General features: G+C 37.2%; 3 protein-coding genes across 3 annotated transcripts; 1 reads left to right on the top strand and 2 right to left on the bottom strand.

The window, feature by feature from the left end:
- Positions 1-3,169: 3,169 nt before the first annotated feature.
- Positions 3,170-7,040, bottom strand: sdhaf2 (succinate dehydrogenase complex assembly factor 2). Its single transcript, XM_061742589.1, has 4 exons — positions 6,887-7,040; positions 5,566-5,789; positions 5,148-5,257; positions 3,170-3,874 (listed from the first exon to the last, which is right to left on the bottom strand). The coding sequence occupies exons 1-4, from the start codon at positions 6,911-6,913 to the stop codon at positions 3,744-3,746; spliced, it is 492 nt and encodes a 163-aa protein (XP_061598573.1). The 5' UTR covers positions 6,914-7,040; the 3' UTR covers positions 3,170-3,743.
- A 235-nt stretch (positions 7,041-7,275) lies between these two features.
- On the top strand, positions 7,276-16,964 carry LOC133461544 (cleavage and polyadenylation specificity factor subunit 7-like). The gene is made up of 9 exons (XM_061742575.1): positions 7,276-7,729; positions 9,649-9,843; positions 11,427-11,530; positions 11,666-11,811; positions 11,892-12,234; positions 12,506-12,609; positions 14,369-14,513; positions 14,629-14,861; positions 16,669-16,964. Exons 1-8 carry the CDS (start codon positions 7,655-7,657, stop codon positions 14,855-14,857), a joined length of 1,341 nt encoding a protein of 446 aa, XP_061598559.1. The 5' UTR covers positions 7,276-7,654; the 3' UTR covers positions 14,858-14,861; positions 16,669-16,964.
- Positions 16,965-17,385: 421 nt separating this feature from the next.
- polr2l (RNA polymerase II, I and III subunit L) lies at positions 17,386-21,328 on the bottom strand. Its single transcript, XM_061742602.1, has 3 exons — positions 21,208-21,328; positions 20,623-20,727; positions 17,386-17,603 (listed from the first exon to the last, which is right to left on the bottom strand). The coding sequence occupies exons 2-3, from the start codon at positions 20,715-20,717 to the stop codon at positions 17,495-17,497; spliced, it is 204 nt and encodes a 67-aa protein (XP_061598586.1). The 5' UTR covers positions 20,718-20,727; positions 21,208-21,328; the 3' UTR covers positions 17,386-17,494.
- Between the last annotated feature and the right edge of the window lie 373 nt (positions 21,329-21,701).

Raw genomic sequence — 21,701 nt, forward strand, 5'->3', positions numbered from 1 at the left:
ATTTTCTTTTCAGCCCTGTAAGAGCAAATGAAACTCAACAACCACAAAATGCTGCATACAGTATTAAATTCTGGTAGTAATGTATTATCACATTTGTTCCTGTTTTCCAGTGTGAGCTGAACATGGCCTTTGATTCGAAAAGTGATTAACTTGGATCTTGAAAATTGGTGTTGATCTCAAGAATTGTAGAACTAATCTTGCATTAGTGTTAGTGCATCTCTAACACAAGATAAAAAACAATGTAATAATGACGAAAGGTGTTTAGTTTGCCACTTTATCTACTAATGTACAAAACTTAGTACCTCTTCCTTTAATCAGATATTTTTTTTAATGTAAAAAGATAATTAACAAAATCATCTGATCATAGATTCTTGATCTCTGCATTATCCAAATACATCAGATGAACAACAACAATTCATTTTTGTTCACTGTGCTGTTATTTCACAAAAATGAAGCCAAAAAAGTGGAAATAATCACATGGGTAATATTAAATACTTTTATGGTTTAACAGCTTGTTCATCCACTTTTGGCTGCAAAAACTCTTAAGTAGTCATTTCCTGTATGACTTTATCAGTCTCTGACATGGTTGTGGAGGAGTTTTGACCCTGTCTTCCTTCTAACATCGCTTCAGCTCTTGAGGTTTTAGGGCAATTGTGGGTCTCTTAAGTGCCCAGGTGCTGCGACTGCAAACAAATACAAAAAACAAACATATATATATATATATATATATATATATATATATATATATATATATATATATATATATATATATATATATATATATATATATATAAAATCAGCATTCTTCCACCACCCTGCTCGACAGGCTACGAAGTATTTCTCCTGAAACGCTGTTTGAGCATTAAAGCCAATCAACTCTACTTTGGTTAATTCAGATGTACTTTTATAAAACTAATTCTTCCATGTGCCTTTTAGACCGAAGAGGTTATCTACTGGAAGCCCTATAAATAAGACCACTCTTCTGTTAATTGTGCTGTTGTGGACTCAAACATTTAACACGCTAGTGAGGCCTGTAGGAGCCGAGGTGTAGCTGAGTATCATGTTTGACCTTGGGATACATTTCCTGGGAAGATTGGGAACTGTCTTTAAATACTTGCACTTGTGAATAATAATTTTCTGTGTAGACTTGTAATCCAAATTGATTTTTGTTTTTAACCCTTTTTTGACTTCACTTTTGTTAAATAACTAGACTATGGTGAAATGGTGTGATAGAGTTTGTTGTCTTTGCTCTGAAGTTGTATTTACCTAATTATAATCCTCACTTTAATCAGACGATTTTATTGTTTTAACACACAAAAATATAGGATTGAAAGGGTAGTACTATAGCTTTTGTACAACTGTACCAGCTGTCAATGTGCAATAAACAAACAAACAAACAAAAAAGCACGTGAGAATGAAGTTCCAGGGTAGCAGAGGTTGACTATAGGATAAAACAGAGAGTTGTCACGACACAGGAAGCAGCAGTGGAGGATGACATGTGCGCTCAGCTACAGATAGGCTCAGTGGGTGTGCGTGGGCAACTGATGAATATATATTCTAAACAAGCCTCTGAGAAATAAAGACATGAATTGTGCTTCCTTCTGCATGTGGGATCTGAAGGTAGTATGTTTGCCTTTTTCAAAGCTGGGAAAAGTGACAGCCACTTTGGAACGTATTCAATTATTGCAGTGGTTAAAAAAACAAAAACAAAAAAGTATGTGGGACAAACTTAATCCAAAATTACTTCATCACAAACTACATTTCTTCATCCATATTTATGCAACATATTAGCTGCATGAATTGAAAATTCAAATGTCAAAGTATCTTTCTGGGGAAAAAAAGACCTGTATGGCCATCTCATATAGCATTACAATATGATGCTCTTTTTTCATGCATTTAGTTAAAAAAAGGACAATGTCAGTTTGCAAATGAAGGTTAAGAGGTACTTTTATTGAACTGTTTGACCTTAATCTTTTACATTGGTATAATCACGTCCCCATCATAAATTCTGAAAGGCTCAGCCTTCCTAAGATGCTCTTTGGCAGCAAATTAGTGTAAATCTATCTTTTTCTGCGTTATTGGATAGTTTTTCAGAAATTTTCAGAAAATGAAATCCTTGAGTGTTAAACTTTTATTTCGTAAACAAGGTATTCGAGTAAATCTGCGTGTTAATTTGCACCACTGTTCGTGAAAAATGTTGAGGCAGATGGCTGGAGTAAATAAAACAGAGGGGAACCCTTCTGACATCATCTGAGGCTATTTCGGGACAAACTGAGATCCAGAAAAAAAAAAGACCGAAGAAGGTCATTCTTACTCATCACATTTTCCTTTATAAAATGGGATGAGCTGTGAAATACAAATACAAATGACCATTTGTCTCAGTATGTATGACGTTGCCTTGTTTGTGTAACACCTTGGCTGCAAATCATGAGTACATTATAATTCTGTGGGCGTACACAAGAGGGCTTGTCATCTTTATTGAGATTCTGTGCACATCTCCTGGCCAGAGGGCATCTCCCTTCTACAATCAGTACAAGGTTCCACTGAACCGACATGACACACAGCCAGACAAGAAATGTTTCCTGCAGTCGATGCATGATGATTCTTCGGAGAAAAGGGGAAAACAAATAACCTTGTTTGCAATTTTTTATTGATAAGCATGCATAGCTTAAATGGGGATCAATACAAAGGTCAAGAAATATGCCACCTATTCTATGGTTGTGTCTTTTAATCAAATGTAGCAATTTTGAAACATTAAAGTGACTCTACTCCAATTATATAAATCTATATAAGCTTACTACTTGGATTTTACCATTAAAGGTTCTACAGAGGCTCTCAGCATTACAGACATTCAGATCATTATGCATATGTTAATTATGGGCGAAAAATGTGCAATGATATATATTTTTTAAATATGGTACGTGAGAGTTGTTTCAGGTGGGTAATTTGCCTCACGATTCCAACATCATAGCCACATTGGCACTGAAGAGGAAACTGAGGTGATACACTGCCATCTGGTGTCTAAAAGCGGATACTGCAGGGAACACAACCTTCATTATGTAACTCGCTGTTCATACTGTCAGTCATGGCCCCCTACAGTCACGTAATCCACTCACATGTATGATATAGGATGACAGTCATGATTAACACAACATGAGCAGCAAGATAGTGAATCTTTCACATTTATTAAATAACACAATATGAGCAGTAGGCACGGTGATGTCATTGTATCCATTCATCAAAGCTTGATTTTCGGAATAACTAAAACACAAAGCATTTTGAATATACAGTCATGAATTACATGTTTATAATACATTTAATATAAATATTCAGAATGCATTTTGGCCATTTTGGCCCAGGACTGTCACTTAGGTAGGAGCACTGGGTGATATAATGGGGGGGAAAAAAAAAAGAATGCATTTTGGAGAAGTTTAGTTATTTTGCCATATAAATGTTTTTTCCCCTCATCTTCCACAAATCCTCTTAAACTCAACAAAGCAGATGACACGATACGGGTCCTTTATTGTGAGATGATGTCATGAAATCTGCCAAGAATGAAATACATTTGCAACCATTTTTACCCTGCGAGTACTTTGTACATTTTGCTGTGTACACTTGGAACTACATTTCTGACTTCCCAATGGAGGAAGTTCTGAACCGAAAGTTCTGGAGGTTTATCACAGTTATTTACTCAGCATCCTTCCATCAATGAGTCTCTGATCAGATCCTGGAAGCAAAGGATCTCACAGACCTTCTTTTTCCAGGTACTCCAAGCTTGGCGCATCCAGCCTCTGTTCTTGGTCTCGGTTTTTTGTGAACTCTTTGAGCATATCCATAACTTCTCCTTGGTAAACTTCTGGTGTGGGTTGAGCTTCTGGAAGCACATGAACATGTTTAGTTATACTGCAACTTGTCCTCTTTAAAAAAAACAAAACAGCATTTAATTTTCCTGAACACTTTGTTTTAAGCAAGAGTATGAAGTAGAAGACAGATGGCAGAGGAGCAGAGTACACAGAGGGGAACCCTTCTGACATCACATTGGTCTATTTTAGGACACCCGGAGAAAATTAGCCTGAAAGGCTGACAAGGAGCTGATTAAAGATGATATGTTGCTCCTGACGACAACTATTAGATAATCACTGTTTCCCACTGTAATAATGAGAACCGGCAGAGTACACAAGATTCTTGTGTCTCAGACTCTAATCCAATGCCATCCTCACCACAAGCTGCATGAGTTTAACCTCCACGATTGTCTTTGATAAATTTTAAAAAACAGAAATCATGTCAATGAAAGACTAGTAACAATGATGTAATAGTTTGTGTGAGGTCAAATGGCCTGTAACTCTCTCTCTTGCTCATGTTGAGATACTTTGAAGCCGATGTGTTGGTGCTATTCATACAATCGTTTTAATTTTCTGAAAAAAATAAAACAAAACCATAACTTGTGTTATATATCAGTCCATCTGTCTTTAAACTGAGGACAGTTTGTACTTGTCATGACCTTCGGGTCATCTCAAATCTATAGCAATAGACTACTGAATGTTAACTGAAAGAGATTTAAAGTGATGGCGACCTGAAAGCCAAGTTCAGCAAGTACAATCTGTTCTCTTTATTTATTTATTTTTTTATAAACTTCCATTACCACTTGCAAAGTTAAAATGACTTTGGCTCATATGCACGGTTGGTCCGTGCATATGAGCCAAAGTCATTTTCAAAAGTCCAAAGTACATAGAAAAATAGCTGTCAAATGTAAAGTATATTTAAAGCAATTACTGTTAAAAAAAAAAAAAGAAGATTTTTTTTCTTACTGACTTTTAGTAACATTTGCGCTGCACTTTTCACATTGTGTTAGCAATTCATGATGCTTTTTTACACATTAATGAAGAAGTGATGATCAGTTTGTTTAAGTCATGTCTTGTAAATGGCAATAGTGTAACAACTCACCTTACTGATTTTTGCAGATGAAATGTAACCTGATAATATGAGCTGGACGACATGGAACCATAATATAGCAGTTTAGGCTAACTTGTAGGGACTGTAAAATCAACTGGGAGTCAGACTATTAGATCTCATGTGCTGTATGAGACGCCATGGGATAAAGTACATGCTTAAGCAGAAACTTGTGAAACAAAAAGTTATTCTCCTACCTGTTGCCCAGTAGTAGATGTCCCAGTCATTGGTTGGTTCATTAATGAGTCTGTCATACTGCCGCAGCTGGATGTCAGACATTGTGTTCAGATATTGCTTTGCGAAAAGGCTTCGAGAAAAGATAGAGATTTAATTAACACCAGACTCATCTCTTTAATTGAAATTCATTCGTTTGGATAATTATCCAAATTTTCGAGTGAAAAGATTGTTCACATTAAAAATAAATAGGAGGACAAAAAACTGCTCTCAAAATGTTAGGGGAAAGGCAACTCATAGGAAATATCTAATGTTACAAAGACAGGAATTAAAACTTTACCACGGCTGAAGTAGGAAAAAAAAAAATCTATTCTTATATTGACATAAATCATCACTGTGACTAGAAAGGAGATGGAGAAAATGTGTATAAGGCAAAGCAACCTGAGCAATATGCAGTTCTCCAACATGCCCCTCTTGCGACTCTCATAGAGCAGCCGACGTTTCTTGATGTTGATGGGCTCGTCTGTCTTTTCCACCCATGGCGGCAAAGGGATCTCAATCATGTCGGCCTTGGTGTCATCCGGAGAGTCTCCACGGTAACCACGAGAAGCCACCAACCCTGTGATTGCTGGTCTCCGTGCTGCCTGGTAGACCCCTGTTACCAGCTGATGGGCCATAAAAGTGCACACATTCAGGTTGTCTTCCACTTTGTCATTCAAAAACACGTCATAAGCTATAAAGTCACTTTAGTTATGTTTAAAACTCATGTTGCTTCATCTTGACACATCAGATTAAAGATACTGACTTTGTTTTAAACAAGACTAAACACACATGTAAAAATGTTATCACATTGGACCCTGACAATTAAGCTTAAATGATTAAGGCTTATAATAAGGATTCCCAACTAGGCTGTATTTGTCTTACATTATTGTTGTTACGTGAAAGATGTTAATCTATTTGAAAAATAGCCATTATAAAAATATGACCTAATAATAAAAAAGCTATCAGGAAATGCCACCAACATATACAGGACTGTCTCAGAAAAGTTGAATATTGTAATTTTCTGTAATGCAATTACAAAAACAAAAATGTCATACATTCTGGATTCATTACAAATCAACTGAAATATTGCAAGCCTTTTATTATTTTAATATTGCTGATCATGGCTTACAGCTGAAGAAAACTCAAATATTCTATCTCAAAAAATTAGAATATTCTGGGAATCTTAATCTTAAACTGTAAGCCATAATCAGCAATATTAAAATAATAAAAGGCTTGCAATATTTCAGTTGATTTGTAATGAATCCAGAATGTATGACTTTTTTTTTTTTTTTTTTTTTTTTAAAAATTGCATTACAGAAAATAAAGAACTTTATCACAATATTCTAATTTTCTGAGACAGTCCTGTATACATATTAAATGGGACCATTCTTTACGTGTTTTACTGACCTAAGGAGAAGTGAGCTAACCTTTAACATGCAGCAAAGACCCACAGAGTTGCATAAACTTCACTGTTGTACAACTGTCCTTCACCACAACACTACAAACTGCTGCAGGGAGAATAACACTACAACAACTGAGTCTGAAAAACAAACCCCTTATTCTGGAATAACGTTGCCGTGTAATTAGATTACACTTTACAATTGTAGATAGTGTAAGCAGATTCAAACATTCCCTGAGATGTCTGAGGATATGGCGACCGGTGGCTACAAAGTCATTTCAAACAACACATGCACAATTAAATGATTACTGGAAAACTCACCCTTTTCGAAATAATTGAAGCAAACATTTTAACCCTCTCTATGTAGCGCAGAGAGACCTTTTAGAGGACTTTCCTTCTCCGTTGTCACAATGTTCTTATATATCTGTTTGGCGTCTGACAGAAATTACACAAGTGGTTCACAACGCATGCGCACAAAACGGCTCTGTATTGCTCGGGTAATGGACACGTGTAATCTCAAATAAAAACAAATTAAAATAGACACAATTGTTGTAAGCACTATATAGTTAATCTTAAGCACTTTTATTTGATGTATTATTAATATTATATTCCTGGCCAAATATTAATGTGAGAGGAACTCGATACTAGCTAGGAACCAAACACTGATTTCTTTGTTTTCGGTCGGTTAAATAACCTCTGATGCACTTGTGTCCCCCCACTAAAATGGTAGCATAATCCGGTGCAAAAATGAGCATGGTGCAGTATAAAAAAGAACCGTATGTGCTATCTGATGTGTGAAACTGTATATGTTTGATCAAGACTTCATTAAAAAAAAAAGGGAGAAAAAAAATCAAAATTACAAGTGGCAAGTTTAATTTCCGAGTAGTTGTGTTTGGCTTTAGCCCCGGTGTCGTGTTTGCAGCCCGGAGAGGAATAGAACTGGCAGTTAAAACAAGAAACAATGCGGGAACGTTAGGACCGTTATTGGACGTTAATGTTAAATTGCAACGACAATTTGCATCGAGTCACAAAAACCTGGAGAAAGAAACAAACGCTTGTCGCTGAATCTGAGCTTTGCAGGCCCCGAGGATGGCTGCTGCCCGACCCGCAGCCGGACCAGGCTCCTCCAGAGACTTCTACAGGGACCTGGACCCCAGCGACGAGGTAAAAAACTCACATCAGCCGCTTCTGCTGCTGGAGACTTGGAGAGCAGCCGGTTTTACAAGTGCCATTGCTTTCCTGTGTTAGATTTTAAACAGATTGTCATTCATTTCCTCTGTTAAAACCGATATCAAACTGTATTCGGAGTTTCAGTCACGAGTTTTCAAAGAGGCTCATGTTACATATAAATAACTAGTTGTTGGTCTGAACTTTCAAAACGCAACAATTTTACTTCGTCAGCTTTGCTGTCGTACATTTAACTATCCACAGTCAGTTCAGTCTTTCAGGTAAATGAGCGGTACTTTCATGGAGTAAATGTGATGTAAATGTTAATGTACTTTATTTATATAGCACCTTACATCAACCTACAGGTGAAACAAAGTGCTTTACATAATAAACATACAATCAAGACAAAAAGACCGCGGTTGAATTGGTTTGATATTGGATATTGGATATTGGATATTATGAATTCAACACCCATAAAACTTGTGATACATAACACTGATTGTTTTATGGGTGTTGAATTCATTAAACCTCATTAAATCAGCCCATATGATTTTTAAATCAGCCCATATATATGCCCATATATATGATTTTTTAATAATTACTGTTTTGTGATATATAGTCTAGATGACCATGAACACATTACAAGCAATATGACCAAAATCAGTGGTATGTATCACAAGTTTTATGGGTGTTGAATGTCCAATATCCAATATCCAATATCAAACCAATTCAACTGCGGTCAATTTTACTTCGTCAGCTTTGCTGTCGTAGATTTAACTATCCACAGTCAGTTCAGTCTTTCAGGTAAATGAGCGGTACTTTCATGGAGTAAATGTGATGTAAATGTAAATGTACTTTATTTATATAGCACCTTACATCGACCTACAGGTGAACCAAAATGCTTTACATAATAAACATACAATCAAGACCAAAAGTGCTTGCAGAATAAAACAAGAATAAAACATACCATCAAGACCAAAGTATAAAAAAGTGTCGCCACACTACTGGGTATTAAAAGCCACCCTGAATAAATACGTTTTCAGTTTAGATTTAAAGGAGCTGTATGTAAGAGCAATAATAAAACGAATCATAAAATGACCCCGATATGTCAACATTTAAAAATCATGTTAATTTCAAATACTTATGTCACTGACAACAGCACTCAAGCCAGGATATTCCAGTTTAAAAAGAGGAGTTGCAGCCCTCAACTGATGTTTATGTTGTCATTTTTTGTTTTGGCCTGAAGCTCCACCCTCCACCTATCTCCCAATCACCAAGTCAGTATTGTTTCGGCATCCGGGTTGCCAGCTCGGCTCTAATTATCGCAGCCATGGCGGCCTATGTTCCTGCTGCATTCTGCAGCCTACCTGGCAACCTCTGGTTGGGGGAGGAGGGGAAGGGTACACGCCGCTCAACAATATTTTGAAAGTGACTGCAGTACCAGTTTTGGCCATTTCTTACAGACAGCTCCTTTAAAAAGATGGTAAAGATGCACACAAACTCTTCCTCGAGATGAAATGTGTTGTCCTTTTCATCCTGCTTCCATCTGATGGGTGACAGAAGTATCTAGTCTCACACGAACAAACCTGAGCAGACTCTTTCCTCCAGCTGTGGGACTGTTGAAGTTCTCTCATATCTTATTTTTGTGACTTGTTAATTTTTCCAAAACTTTTGTTTGTGAGGTACATCTTGCTAGGGGCTAAATATTAGATTTTACCGTGGTAATTTAATTGCATAATGATGATCAACTTATTTCTTGGAGATACAGGAAGGATCTGTTATTCCACACATGCAATAGCAGTTTGAATTGCTCCAGGTCTTTTGTTCACTTATGTTATGCATTTAGAAATAAATGTATACATTTTAAAAGAGAATTGCATAGAACTGATTTTTATTTTTTTATTTTATCCCAACAGGATTTGGATAAAATTGCTGAAGCAAATGAACTTTATGATGCTGTTCTAACTGGTTCAGTTAATCAAGACAAAAAGACTAATGACGCTGCTTCTGAGAAGACATCTACAGAAGACGGTAAATCAACTGATGAGAAAACACAGAGCGGAGGAAACTCACTTAAGAGACTGGCTGTATATATTGGAAATTTTCCTTGGGTAAGTAGCACTCACTCAGTGGTTCTGTTTAAATATTGAGTATGGTTTATATTTCATTTTGGTATTTCTGGTGTTTTATCCTAAAAAACAAACAAACGGATAACAACAAAGGATTTTTCACACTTGTGTTGCATCTATTCACCTTCACTATGTTTTACACAACCGTTGTGAATTGTTTTGGGGATATGTGGTGAGAAAACAGGTGATAAAGTTCTTGACTTAAGTCACATGACTCACTTGATTTACAAAGTGGTGCTGTATTAATGGTAAGTCCAGCATGGCTCTCCGTGTCACTTTCAGAGACATGTCTGAATGAAACCATGAAGTGCATTATTATAAAAGTGACCAATGCTTATTTTAACAGGTTTTATGAAACCATCACTGATTAGAATATCTCATCTCTGAACATGGCTTTGGATTCAACAAGTCGTAATATAATTGCACACAATGACTCATAGATTGTTTGTTTCTTTAAACATTTCCATGAACCTAAAAAATAAAATTTTAACAGAAATTAGTAAAATGACAACACATTGTGTGCTTCTTGTGTGATCTACTCTAGATTGTTGTTCTTTTACTAGTAAAACACCCTTAGAGTTGGCTTAATAGTAGTCACTAGGCAGGTGTGTAAAATTGTATTTAAATCTTATTCATAGCTTTCTAACCATAAAAAAACCATAGGGATGGGCGGTATGGACTAAAAATTTATCACGATAATTTCTGGCATTTATCCTGATAACGATAAAAAAAATACCAATACAAAAACGTCATCAACGGGAATCTTTCTTTCTTTCTTTCTTTCTTTCTTTCTTTCTTTCTTTCTTTCTTTCTTTCTTTCTTTCTTTCTTTCTTTCTTTCTTTCTTTCTTTCTTTCTTTCTTTCTTTCAGGCTCATATCTTTCTTTCTTTCAGGCTCATATCTTTCTTTCTTTCAGGCTCATATCTTTCTTTCTTTCTGGCTCATATCTTTCTTTCTTTCAGGCTCCCTTCCTTCCTTCCTTCCTTCCTTCACGTATGTTGTGCATGGATTTAACACAGAACCATAAATCAGCTTAACACAAAAACGTCATCAACAGGAATTTATCGTTTTTACCGCGAGATGACAAATTCTTACCGTGGGGAATTTCTTTGACAGTTTATCGGTTTACCTCACTGGTCTTCCTCATTTTCTTCTCCCTGACAGCTCCATCTCCAGCATGCTCCTACCAGTTCTACTTGCGTGTCTAAACCATCTTAATCTAGCCCCTCTTACTTTTATATCAAAGTTTTGTAACCCTGGCTGTCCATCTGATTTGTGTTTTTTTTTTTTTTTTTTTTTGTGTGTGTGTTTTGTTTTTTTTAAATCCCTTTCAAAGACGATCCTAACATCATCTGCAGCCTTTCACTTGCTCATTGGCACACACTTAACATCAGGTTTTTAAATGAAAGTCAATATATTTATGGTGTTGAAATTAATTCTGAAAACTTTATCTTCCTAATGTAAAGACTCTGTACTACAACCCTTTAAGCACCTTTCAGTTTCCCTAACAGTCTTGCCAAACCTTTTTCTTTTGTCACATCTTTCAAACCTGCTGACATATCCAGTGGACATCTGACAAAGACCTCACAACCATGGCGCTGAGGCTGGGTGTGAGGGACATCAAAGAAATTAAGTTTGCTGAGAACAGAGCTAATGGCCAGTCACGAGGGTGAGTGAAACATTAAAAAGTTACATCTTTGCTTGCTTATTATGCGAAAGAAAGCTCATAATGTTTTTTTTTTCAGAGATTTCTTTGATCGTAAGCTAACAGATTTCCATCTTTTGTGACTGACTCTCGTTACAGCTATGCAGAAGTGGTGGTAACCTCGCAGGAGTCACTAAAAATATTGTTGGAAAAAATTCCCCACTGTCGACTCGATGGAGAACCAATAGACTGCCGCTTTGCTTCACGCCACAATATTGCTGTCTTCGAGGAAATTGCAAATCAGCGTAAGAGCACCACTGATATTAGGAAATTGCAGCTGATAATGCTGTGTATTTCTAAACCTAAAAAAAACTTTTCTCTACAGGTGTACCCCCACGTGTTAACGGGAGTCCCAAAGAAACTGAATCAGAAGAAAAGATTCCCATAGCATTATCTTCACAGGAGTCCAGCTTTCCTCCTATGCCGCCTCCTTTTCCACCACTTCCACATCCAAGCTGCTTTCCTTCATCACCCAACCCGTTTCTTATTCAGCCACCTCCACTTTTTCCACACATGGTGCCATCAGTTCCTCCGCCCATGCCATCGCATTTGTTCCCACCTCATCCTCCCCCAGTCTCAGGCCAGCAAATTTCCAGTCTTCACATAAATCCTGCATTTTTCAACCCAGCTCAAGAAGGGCACAGCAGCAAACCGTACAGTCAACAAAGGTAAGAACATATTCCATTTTACTGTCGTTGATCTATAATATTGAGATGATATGAAAGTTCCAGATAGTTGATGCATTATAGCAGCAAAGCACTAATACAAAAAGGGAAAAGCTATACGTAATAAAGAATGTTGAACAAGTTAATTAAAATTATGATTCTCCACCATTGTGCAAAACATACAGTGACAGAGGTTATAATGTATCATAATTTAAGTTGATGATCAAAATGATTCTGTTGCTGTTGTGTGATATTAAGCTCTTTCCTTCTGCAGGCAAACATCACAAAATACAGATGCAGATTTCGAGGAACTAATGAACAGAAATAGGACTATTGCCAGTAGTGCGATCTCCAAGGCTGTGTCTGGAGCAACAGCTGGTAAGAGCAACTGAGACAAAGTGGAAGAAAGAACACAGGGACAACCTGTGATTCACACACATGGTGGTGGGAAGTCAAACGTTGTTCAGTTATTTTAGGCTGTTGAAAGGTGGTTACAACAGAATATTATTTTGTAAAAGCAATCCACTGTATTTTTGAAAAGGTACTTGCAGAGATGTACCATTACCATTTTTCTCTTTCTCTCTTCTGAGGAGTTAAAATACCTTTGCAGTAGGGCTGCACGATTCTGGACAAAATGAGAATCATGATTTTTTTGCTTAGAATTGAGATCACGATTCTCTCACAATTTTTTTTCAATATAAAATTTATTGCACTTATTACTTTAACTTTGCAACAGCTGAACAAAAATATAATAACAATAAACATCTCTTGTCTTCTTTACACAAACCTTTGAATAATTTAAACAATAATAACAATTTTGAACAATATTTGTTCCTCCCTGAGTTGAACACCCTTTCAGAAAGGGGACTTGTAACAGATCCTGTAGTTCTGAGGCAACAAATTATTCCTCTGGCTGCTTTTTGCTGTAACAGCTGACATTGAACATAAAAACAATAAACATCTCTCTTGTCTTTAAATAATTTGAACAATAACAATTTATCAATATTTATGTGCAATATGTGTCAGGTGATGAGAAAGGTAGATGTTTCTCCAAATGTAATCCACAATCATTAACAAAATATAACAAACATGACAACATGATAGTTGACCATGACAGGACTACAACAACCTAGAACATAGGCCTACGGTAGTCCTTTTTTTTTTTTTAATGCAGCCATCTTAAAAAAAAAAAAAAAAAAAAAAACATTTTTTTTTTTTTTTTTAAATCGTCGTCATTTGGAAATGAGATTGCGTTCAAGCATGAATCGAGATCGCGATTTTTTTTTTTAAACGATTAATCGTGCAGCCCTACTTTGCAGTACCTACATTTTGGATCACCCTATTAGCTGTTACACTCTCCCACCTTTCAGAGCTGCTGTTGCTCTGTCAGACAGGGTAGACAGGATTTGTAAGTCCTACTCTGTTTGATTTTGTGTACGGTTCAACAGCAACCTTCTGGATGACTGTCAGGAACATTTATCCCAGAGGGATTTAATGTCATTGCTGTTGGTTTTACTGGCTTTATCATTCTGAAAGGTGAATCTTCTCCTTTTATCACAGGCCGTGGTTTTTCTCATACGGTTTTGTTTAAGCTACCTCTTTACTTATTTTGTTTCAGCCCCCCTCCTTTTTTTCCTTTTGTTGACATCTGTCCTGTCCTTTTGGTTAATGGCTCGTGCCTAAATGAAATCAGATGGTTGGAAACTTTACAGTTGACGTCCAAGTGAAGCAGATTCAAAGATCTGCATAGAAAGACGTGTGCTGGACAAACTCTTGCAAACTATGTCGTTGAGCTGTGTATCTGACAACTGTCCAGAGACAATATCATGGAAATGCATCTTGTCAGAATTTTCGTGTTGCCAATCAATCGTGTCCTGATCAAACATGGCCCCAGCATCATGCAGCAGAAAGCACCGGTTATTTATTTTTTTAATGATTTTTGAGACCTAACTTTTTTTTTTTCATTATTCATGTTTGGCTGAGAACTATCGACATATTTTTTCTGCAATGAGACAAACTCAGAATGTACATTTATTTCTGATTTACTTTTAACCTTTTGGGAAACATAACCTCATGTAGCTTTGAAGTGCTTAAAAGCAACAACCTATAATGTCTCATCCCTCTGTATTTTATTCAGGTGACCTGCGCATGGCCATGGAAACACTATTGACAGCTATTGCCATCATTAAGCAGTCCAGGGTGTATGGAGACGAATGCTGTCGAGCTCTGGTCACCTCACTCAAAGACTGTCTGGTCTCCATCCAGGGCGATTACAGCTACAAGTGTGTATATTTATGCATCAGGAACCCGGCTCATAAAAAAAAAAAAAAAAATAATAAAAACGTGTACTGAGAACACAGTTGTTTCCTTATCAGCACTATCCCTATTTCTTTGCAGAGAAAAAGAAAGAGACCGGGACAGAGGTCGTGACAGAGACCGGGACCGGCTGAGGGAGCGAGAGAGGGATGGAGAACGGTACAGAGAACGTAATCGAGACGACTTTTCCGGCTGGAAAGGTGGAGGAACATCTCGAAGACACAGAGAACGTTCCTGGAGTGAAGAGAGGGAAAAGGAGCGCTCGCGCGAACAGGAAAGGCATAGAGATCACCGGGACCGATACCGCTGACTTGGTAAGCTTGTCACTAAATCATTACCTTGTCCAAACTGATATTTCACACGTACACATTCCAAATCCATCAGTTTCATTATTCAGTATGTTGATATGAAGTACATCCTTTTCACAGCAGACATTTTGAATTGTGGCAGCAGGAAACCACATAAATTCAGTCACATTGACGATGGTAATGTTTAGTTTTCATTCAGTATCCTTAGTAAACCTGTCTATGCAAATGTATTGCATAAAATATAATAGTTCAAGTTACTGGATAACTTCACTTTTGGTTATTTGAATGTATGTTCACTATAATATAAATATCATCCAACTGGATCAATTAAAATTTATTTTTTAGATTTCATAAGGTTGGTTTAATACAGTTTAATAAATGTTTCAGATGAGGTGAGTAATTACTTCTGTGTGTGTGTGTGTGTGTGTGTGTGTGAGTGTGAGAGATGTTTAATTTGGTTGATTGGGTTACATACCAATATTATTGTATATTAGTATACATTTATGTCTGGGGGAATTTGAGTTTTCGCAAAGTCTCTAAATACCATAATTCAGATCATTTATGTATTCAGTGTAGCCTGGATACGACAATTCAATTAAAAATTATGTTATTAATCCCCCCAGGGAAGCTCATTTTCAAGCAGCTGATATCTTATACAGGACTGTCTCAGAAAATTAAAATATTGTGATTTTCTGTAATGCAATTACAAAAACAAAAATGTCATACATTCTGGATTCATTACAAATCAATTGAAATATTGCAAGCCTTTTTATTATTTTAATATTGCTGATCATGGCTTACAGCTTAAGAAAACTCAAATATCCTATCTCAAAAAATTAGAATATTCTGGGAATCTTACTCTTAGCGAGTATAGAAAATGCATGGAATGGATGGATGGGATTTTAGTACTCAATTTGGTAAAAAAGTTTCCACCAGCTAAGTTGTTCACCAGTTGTAATAGACCTACAGCTGTTTTGGTGTGAGATGTTTGTAATCAAGAAAGCCCATTGGGGATTGGATGTTTTTCAGGCAATAACTCGCCTTGCACCTTGTGTTCGTGGCTGAGACAAGGACCACAGTCCAATTAAATGGCTTCATCAAACTATGATTATCTCAAATTAAATGTGGACATATTCATGCTGACTGTTTCAGACATGGAAAAACCCAGCTGGGTGTCCAGTGATTTATAAGTAACTAACCTCAGTTGAGTTGTTTTGAATACAAAGGTCTTGTAGTGTAAAATCCTTGATGTCACCAGATTCGTACTGCATCATCATGAAGGTACTATTGATTTTATTAATAATTACTGTAGTGACTGTCCTGGCAACCAATTAGCCACCTGGCTGGGTGCGGGGTGGGACTTGTTTTTGACATGGATGGATGAATGAATGAATGAATGTCCATAGCAACGTCCATTGTTGGCTGAGGTTCCCATTTATTGCAACGTTCACAATATGTTTACTTTAAAATGGTCTATGTGAGTAATTGTGAAGGTTATGGCAGGTAAAAAACAGTGACACCAATGCAACAATTGGCCACCCAGTACACCTGTGTCTAAATACCACCAAATCATGACCCTAATCTGCACTGCCACCCAGTCCCAACTAGAAAATAAAGAAACACTGACATAAGATCAGATGAGAAATAAAGCTTGAAACGTTTTTTTGTACAACATTCAGAAAACAAAATGAGCCATTTTTAGGTCTGTATGAATCCATTCACACACCTCAAGTTGATTCCAAGTTTTTATACTAAAATCAGTCCATATTTGAAGTGAATGTGTGGCTCTAAGATGTTTCTTTTTCCCTCCTAGATTGGTGAAAATTGGTGTGGCGCAGAAGAGCGAGGGTATTTTTGTTTTGGCACCACGTATAAAGTCTTTGGCGATACCAAGGAACTGTATTTCAAAGTCCTAAGTGTACTATTTTCTTGATAGCTCTTGTTTATAGGACTTTATCTTTTAACAAAAAGGATACCTGGCTGTAGATTTTTCTGTAAAATTTTGTTTCAAAGCCTGCATGCACAGTAACCTTTAACTTATGTAAAACAGTGTGATGTTTATCACTTTTTGTATGAAATCACAAATTAAAAAAAGACATTCCCTGAAAACATCTCTTGTACAACTTTGTTACTGATGACTTTTGAGCTCTTTTAGTAAGAAAATGCTACATTATATAAATTCTACTACTCTGACAGCCATTAAACATTTTGACTTGAAACATTTGATTATACTTGGATATGAGATAGCCGTCAGTCCAATGCTTGTACCACACAACATATCAATGACGGCAAAACATTTGATTAATCACTTTCACAAAGCTCTCCGTATCTACATTATAAGAAGGCTACATGGATGAATTTCTTGATTTTTCTTCCACTCTCCATTTAGGGGCTGGTTTACCTATGCTTAAGATGGCAGAGCATGATGGGGAGTAATCAGTTTAACTCTTCCAGCTGTAGATGGTGCTTGTAGCTAGATACACAAACAGGGGAAGCATTGTTTACAGCAACCTGTATTTATTTATTAAAAAAAAAAAAAAATGCACAAATGAAATAGTCAACAATATAATACAAATTTGCTCTGGTTTTGCGTTATTACAAAAATCTATCCCGGGCATGGCCCTGCCGAGTTCTTCCATTCATTTTTCCAGTGGAGCATAATTCAACAGTTTCTCAATAAGATCCACGTGAGAAAGGAGCATCCTTCGGCAGCAGTACCTCTTCAGGCCCAGGGCATCAAGTGCATCACTTAGGGAGGAGAAAGTAATGTCAGGAAGGAGAAAGTAATCATGTCAGTCCCAATGCAACTAATTTGACTAAAAATAAAACAATACTATACACATGCCTTAATGGTCTCAATTACTCGACATTATTTGGTCCATCAGAGCATTCAGTTTGATAACATAAACCCTCTTTAACAGTTGATGACAAAAGGGCAAGAAGAGTTTTTGTGTCCTTATTAAAAGTAAAAGTAATTTGGACAAGATCTGCAGCGGGACTTTTCCTAAATGTACCTCAATCTCTATACATGAACAGAACTTTAATTTTTTTTCACAGAACTTACTACACTCCTGTTTGCCTCCAGAGAATGTTCCCTGACACTTCCAACCATTGTTATAAATGTAAAACACAGAAAGGTACATTTATCCATTTGTTTTGGTCATGTGACCACATCCAGATTTTCTGGAAGGGGGTTCACTCTGTAATCCAGGAGGCCACTGGTAAACAGCTCTTGCTGACTCTTTTCTTTTTACTTAACCATGATGCTCCAGACAATTTTTTTGGACACGGACACCAAATCTGTGCTCTCTCTGTTGATAATTCTTTTGTTCCTGGCTAAAAAATGTATCTTGCTGCGGTGGTCAACTCCCCAGGTCCCTACAGTCGACATGTGGATGTCACAGATTTCTGCTCTTATTCCTCTCGAGAATTTGACTCATGACCTTAATCACAAATCGGACAAGTTTTGGAGGATCTGGGAATCATTGCACTCCTCCTTACAGAAGTCTTAACTCAGCTTCTGCCCCTCAAGGATGAGAACTGCCTATTCTTTCTTTCACTTTATTCCATGTATGTGCTCTTCGTTTACTTGTCTCTTAATTTACTTATTCTATTTATGCATACGTACTGCACAGCACTTACTGTTGGTTTGGGGTGGGTTTTTTTATTTTATGTTTTGTTCTGTTCTAATGTTTGTACCCATACAATAATAAAATAAAATGACAAAAATAACAAATACACTGAGGTCGTCAAGTCAGTTGCTTTTAGACGTCCCGAAATCTAGGCTCAAAACTAGAGGTGACCGAGCTTTCGCGGTGGCCGGCCCTAAGCTGTGGAATAGTTTGCCACTAAATGTTAGATCTGCTGAGACCCTAATGGTTTTTAAGTCTTCTTTGAAAACTTATTTATTTTCTTTGGCTTTTAGTGTGTGACAAATTAGTTCCCTACATCTGTGTGAAGTGATTGTGCACTTTATGTGTCTGTTCTTTGTCGTCTATTCTCTATTATCTATTTTTTATTACTATTTTATTGATCATTTTAGTATGTTAGTGATTTTATTGTTTCTACACTGTGTACTGTGTTTTTATTTTGGTATTGTTTTATTTTCTTGTATGCTGTACAGCAGTGATTCTTAACCATAGGGCCGCGGCCCACACTTGGGCCGCGAGCGCCATCTAGTGGGCCGCCAAAAGAAATTCAGTTTTGTACGTGTGGGCCGCGAGGGCCGCGGGACTGCATAGCAACTCCCAACCAAATGAGGAGAAGAAGACACTCAGCTAGCTGTACGTGTAATAGTAAGAGAAATGGTGTTTCTTTACAGAGAAAATCCTTCATTTTGCACAGAGTAGGTTTAGATCCGCCAGGATCGATTAATTGGGTCTGCGCCCAGAGCGAGCGAGCGCGGCGTGATCATCTATCCCGGCGCGTCCCCGCGGCCGGGGAGGTCGGCTGAGGCTGCCGCTCGGGCGGTGGGCTCCGTCGTTACTGCTGAAGGATGGTAGATGTAGATGCGTGGGCTGTCGTGTCTGCTGGACTGGACTGTTCGGGCTTTCGAAAAAGCATCGGAAAGTAACTGCTGCAGCGCGACCAGAGAGCTGCGGTGCGGGCTGTGCCCGTCGCAGCTGATCAGGCTCGGATGAACCCGACACACTGAGTCCTGACAACGTATTAATGTAAATAACTTAAAGTAAAATCAAACTAAGTTTTGTCCTCGCTGTATTTTTAAATATGCAACCCGGAATGGACAAATTCATCCTGTTCAGTCTTCCCACTGGGACAAAACCAGTGTCTCATACGTTCAGAGACTGTGGCGTTCAAAGTGCGAAAGTGAAACGCCACTGAAACAAAACACAAAGTTTTTCATCAAACATATCCACTCAAGTCTGAACTGAAGTCACAGAAAATAAGCTGAGCATCTTAAAACACCCATGTTTGGGTCCAGATACAGCTGTGAAGCAGCTTTCTCCACAGTGAACATAATTAAAACTAAATATCGTTTCAGGCTCATCAATGAGCACATTCACATGTGTATGAGAACCTGAACCTGAACCTTAAATTGTTAAGATGTGTTTATATTAATTTAGTATAAAAATGTGTTGAGACAATTAACAAAGAAAAGGGGAAATTCAAACTGCTGGTAGAGAAATAAAATAAGATAGCATTTGAAAAATAAAATAAAATCTACTTTATTTTTAAGAGAAAAAAATATGTTTAATTCAAGTTAAACATGTTAATTGGCAAATATGTACTTTTTTTAATATAACAGTCAGATGCAGATGTTGATGCAACTATGAGGCTACTTGAATATATACACACACACATATATATATATATATATATATATATATATATATATATATATATATATATATATATATATATATATATATATATATATATATATATTATTATGATGTTCTGGACCTTCGCTTGAGTAAATTTTCTCTAAATGGACCTCTTAAAGTTGAATACCCCTGCTATACAGTGTTTATATTTAATGGGCCCTGGGCCACTCTGTACTGAAAAAATTGGGCCCCAAGGTCGGAAAGGTTAAGAACCCCTGCTGTACAGCACTTTGGTCGACCTCGGTCGTTTTTAAATGTGCTTTATAAATAAAATTGACATTGACAATTGAAAAACCAATAAAAAAATAAAATAAGTTTCATAAAGTAAAAAAAAAAAGAAGTAACATTATTTAATGAAATACTATCAGTCACATAGGGAGATGTGAAAACTGTGACGCTGACAAAAATTCCAGTTCTCTCACCCCTCGGTGTACTCTGCTTGAAGGAGCCCAAGGTAAGCTTCCCATTTGTTCCCCACAATCTTCCCACAAGTGAAGCACCTCACAGGGATGATCATTGTTGGACACCTGTAAACGGTCACATCATTCCTTTATCAACATCTGATTATACAATACACCAAAAGGAATAATTACAGGGCTATGAACGACTCACTTGTATTGCTGGTATCTTATTAATAAGCAATGTTATCACTAACGCAGACCTCGTGCTGCATAGCATGCTGCTAACGTCCCTGCTAAAAACACTGCAGCTCAGCTGTGGCTGCATGACTGTCTACAGTTAATACGATCAATGCACAGTGGCTACAGCTTTGCACTTTTTGTACTCAAAAGTGTTAATACGATTATGTTTGTGAATAGTTAAAGTGATGATGGTTAGTCAAGAGTATTGGGGACAAAGTTATGGCTAACCCATGCGCTATTACTAGCCACACAACTAGCGCTTTGACAGCAAACCTAACATGCTACCGCGATTCAAATGAGAACAAACTCACTTCCAAGTCAATGCACACTCTCTAAAATATAGCTTTTTTTTTTTTTTTTTTTTACCTTTTATGTATTCGGTCTGTCCCAGTAAAACGGTCTTAATTCTCTGGAAACGATCAGCTCCTGTATGCTGGTGGAGGTTTCGCTCTCGAACCGGAATTATGGTTCTGCTGCGTTAAATCGACACAGAACCTACGGCGTAGGGTACGCGGCGACGCGTAACTTACTCTGCGTTGGTGTAACGCGGGACCATAAATCAGCCTTCAGTCCCTCCGGCCGCATCAGCAACTTCCTGTCCCGACCCACCAAAATAAAAGCATAGCAATTTATTCATAATGGTCGATGATGATGATGATGATGCGCGGTTCTGTTCTTGTTCTACTTTACTGGCGGTTGACAAACAACGAAACAGTGCGCATTACCGCCACCTACTGGTATGCATTGTGGTTCAATATAAAAGGTAGGTCGAAGTCGAATATTATATAACCTCACAACCTGATTATTATTAAGATAAGATAAGATAAGATGAATCTTTATTGTCTCCCTTAGGAGAAATT

Source organism: Cololabis saira, chromosome 2 (genome assembly GCF_033807715.1).
Source record: "Cololabis saira isolate AMF1-May2022 chromosome 2, fColSai1.1, whole genome shotgun sequence".
NCBI classification, from domain to species: domain Eukaryota; kingdom Metazoa; phylum Chordata; class Actinopteri; order Beloniformes; family Belonidae; genus Cololabis; species Cololabis saira.

Coding starts and splice junctions, on each gene's coding strand:
- sdhaf2 (XM_061742589.1), bottom strand. CDS start 6,913: ATGTTTGCTTCAATTATTTCGAAAAGG. Junction 5,258..5,565: donor GAGAACTGCATATTGCTCAG/GTTGCTTTGCCT, acceptor CTTTTCTCGAAG/CCTTTTCGCAAAGCAATATC. Junction 3,875..5,147: donor CATCTACTACTGGGCAACAG/GTAGGAGAATAA, acceptor ATGTGCTTCCAG/AAGCTCAACCCACACCAGAA.
- LOC133461544 (XM_061742575.1), top strand. CDS start 7,655: ATGGCTGCTGCCCGACCCGCAGCCGGACCAGGCTCCTCCAGAGACTTC. Junction 7,730..9,648: donor ACCTGGACCCCAGCGACGAG/GTAAAAAACTCA, acceptor TTATCCCAACAG/GATTTGGATAAAATTGCTGA. Junction 11,812..11,891: donor CGAGGAAATTGCAAATCAGC/GTAAGAGCACCA, acceptor TTTTCTCTACAG/GTGTACCCCCACGTGTTAAC.
- polr2l (XM_061742602.1), bottom strand. CDS start 20,717: ATGATCATCCCTGTGAGGTGCTTCACTTGTGGGAAGATTGTGGGGAAC. Junction 17,604..20,622: donor CAAGCAGAGTACACCGAGGG/GTGAGAGAACTG, acceptor CTCCTCCCTAAG/TGATGCACTTGATGCCCTGG.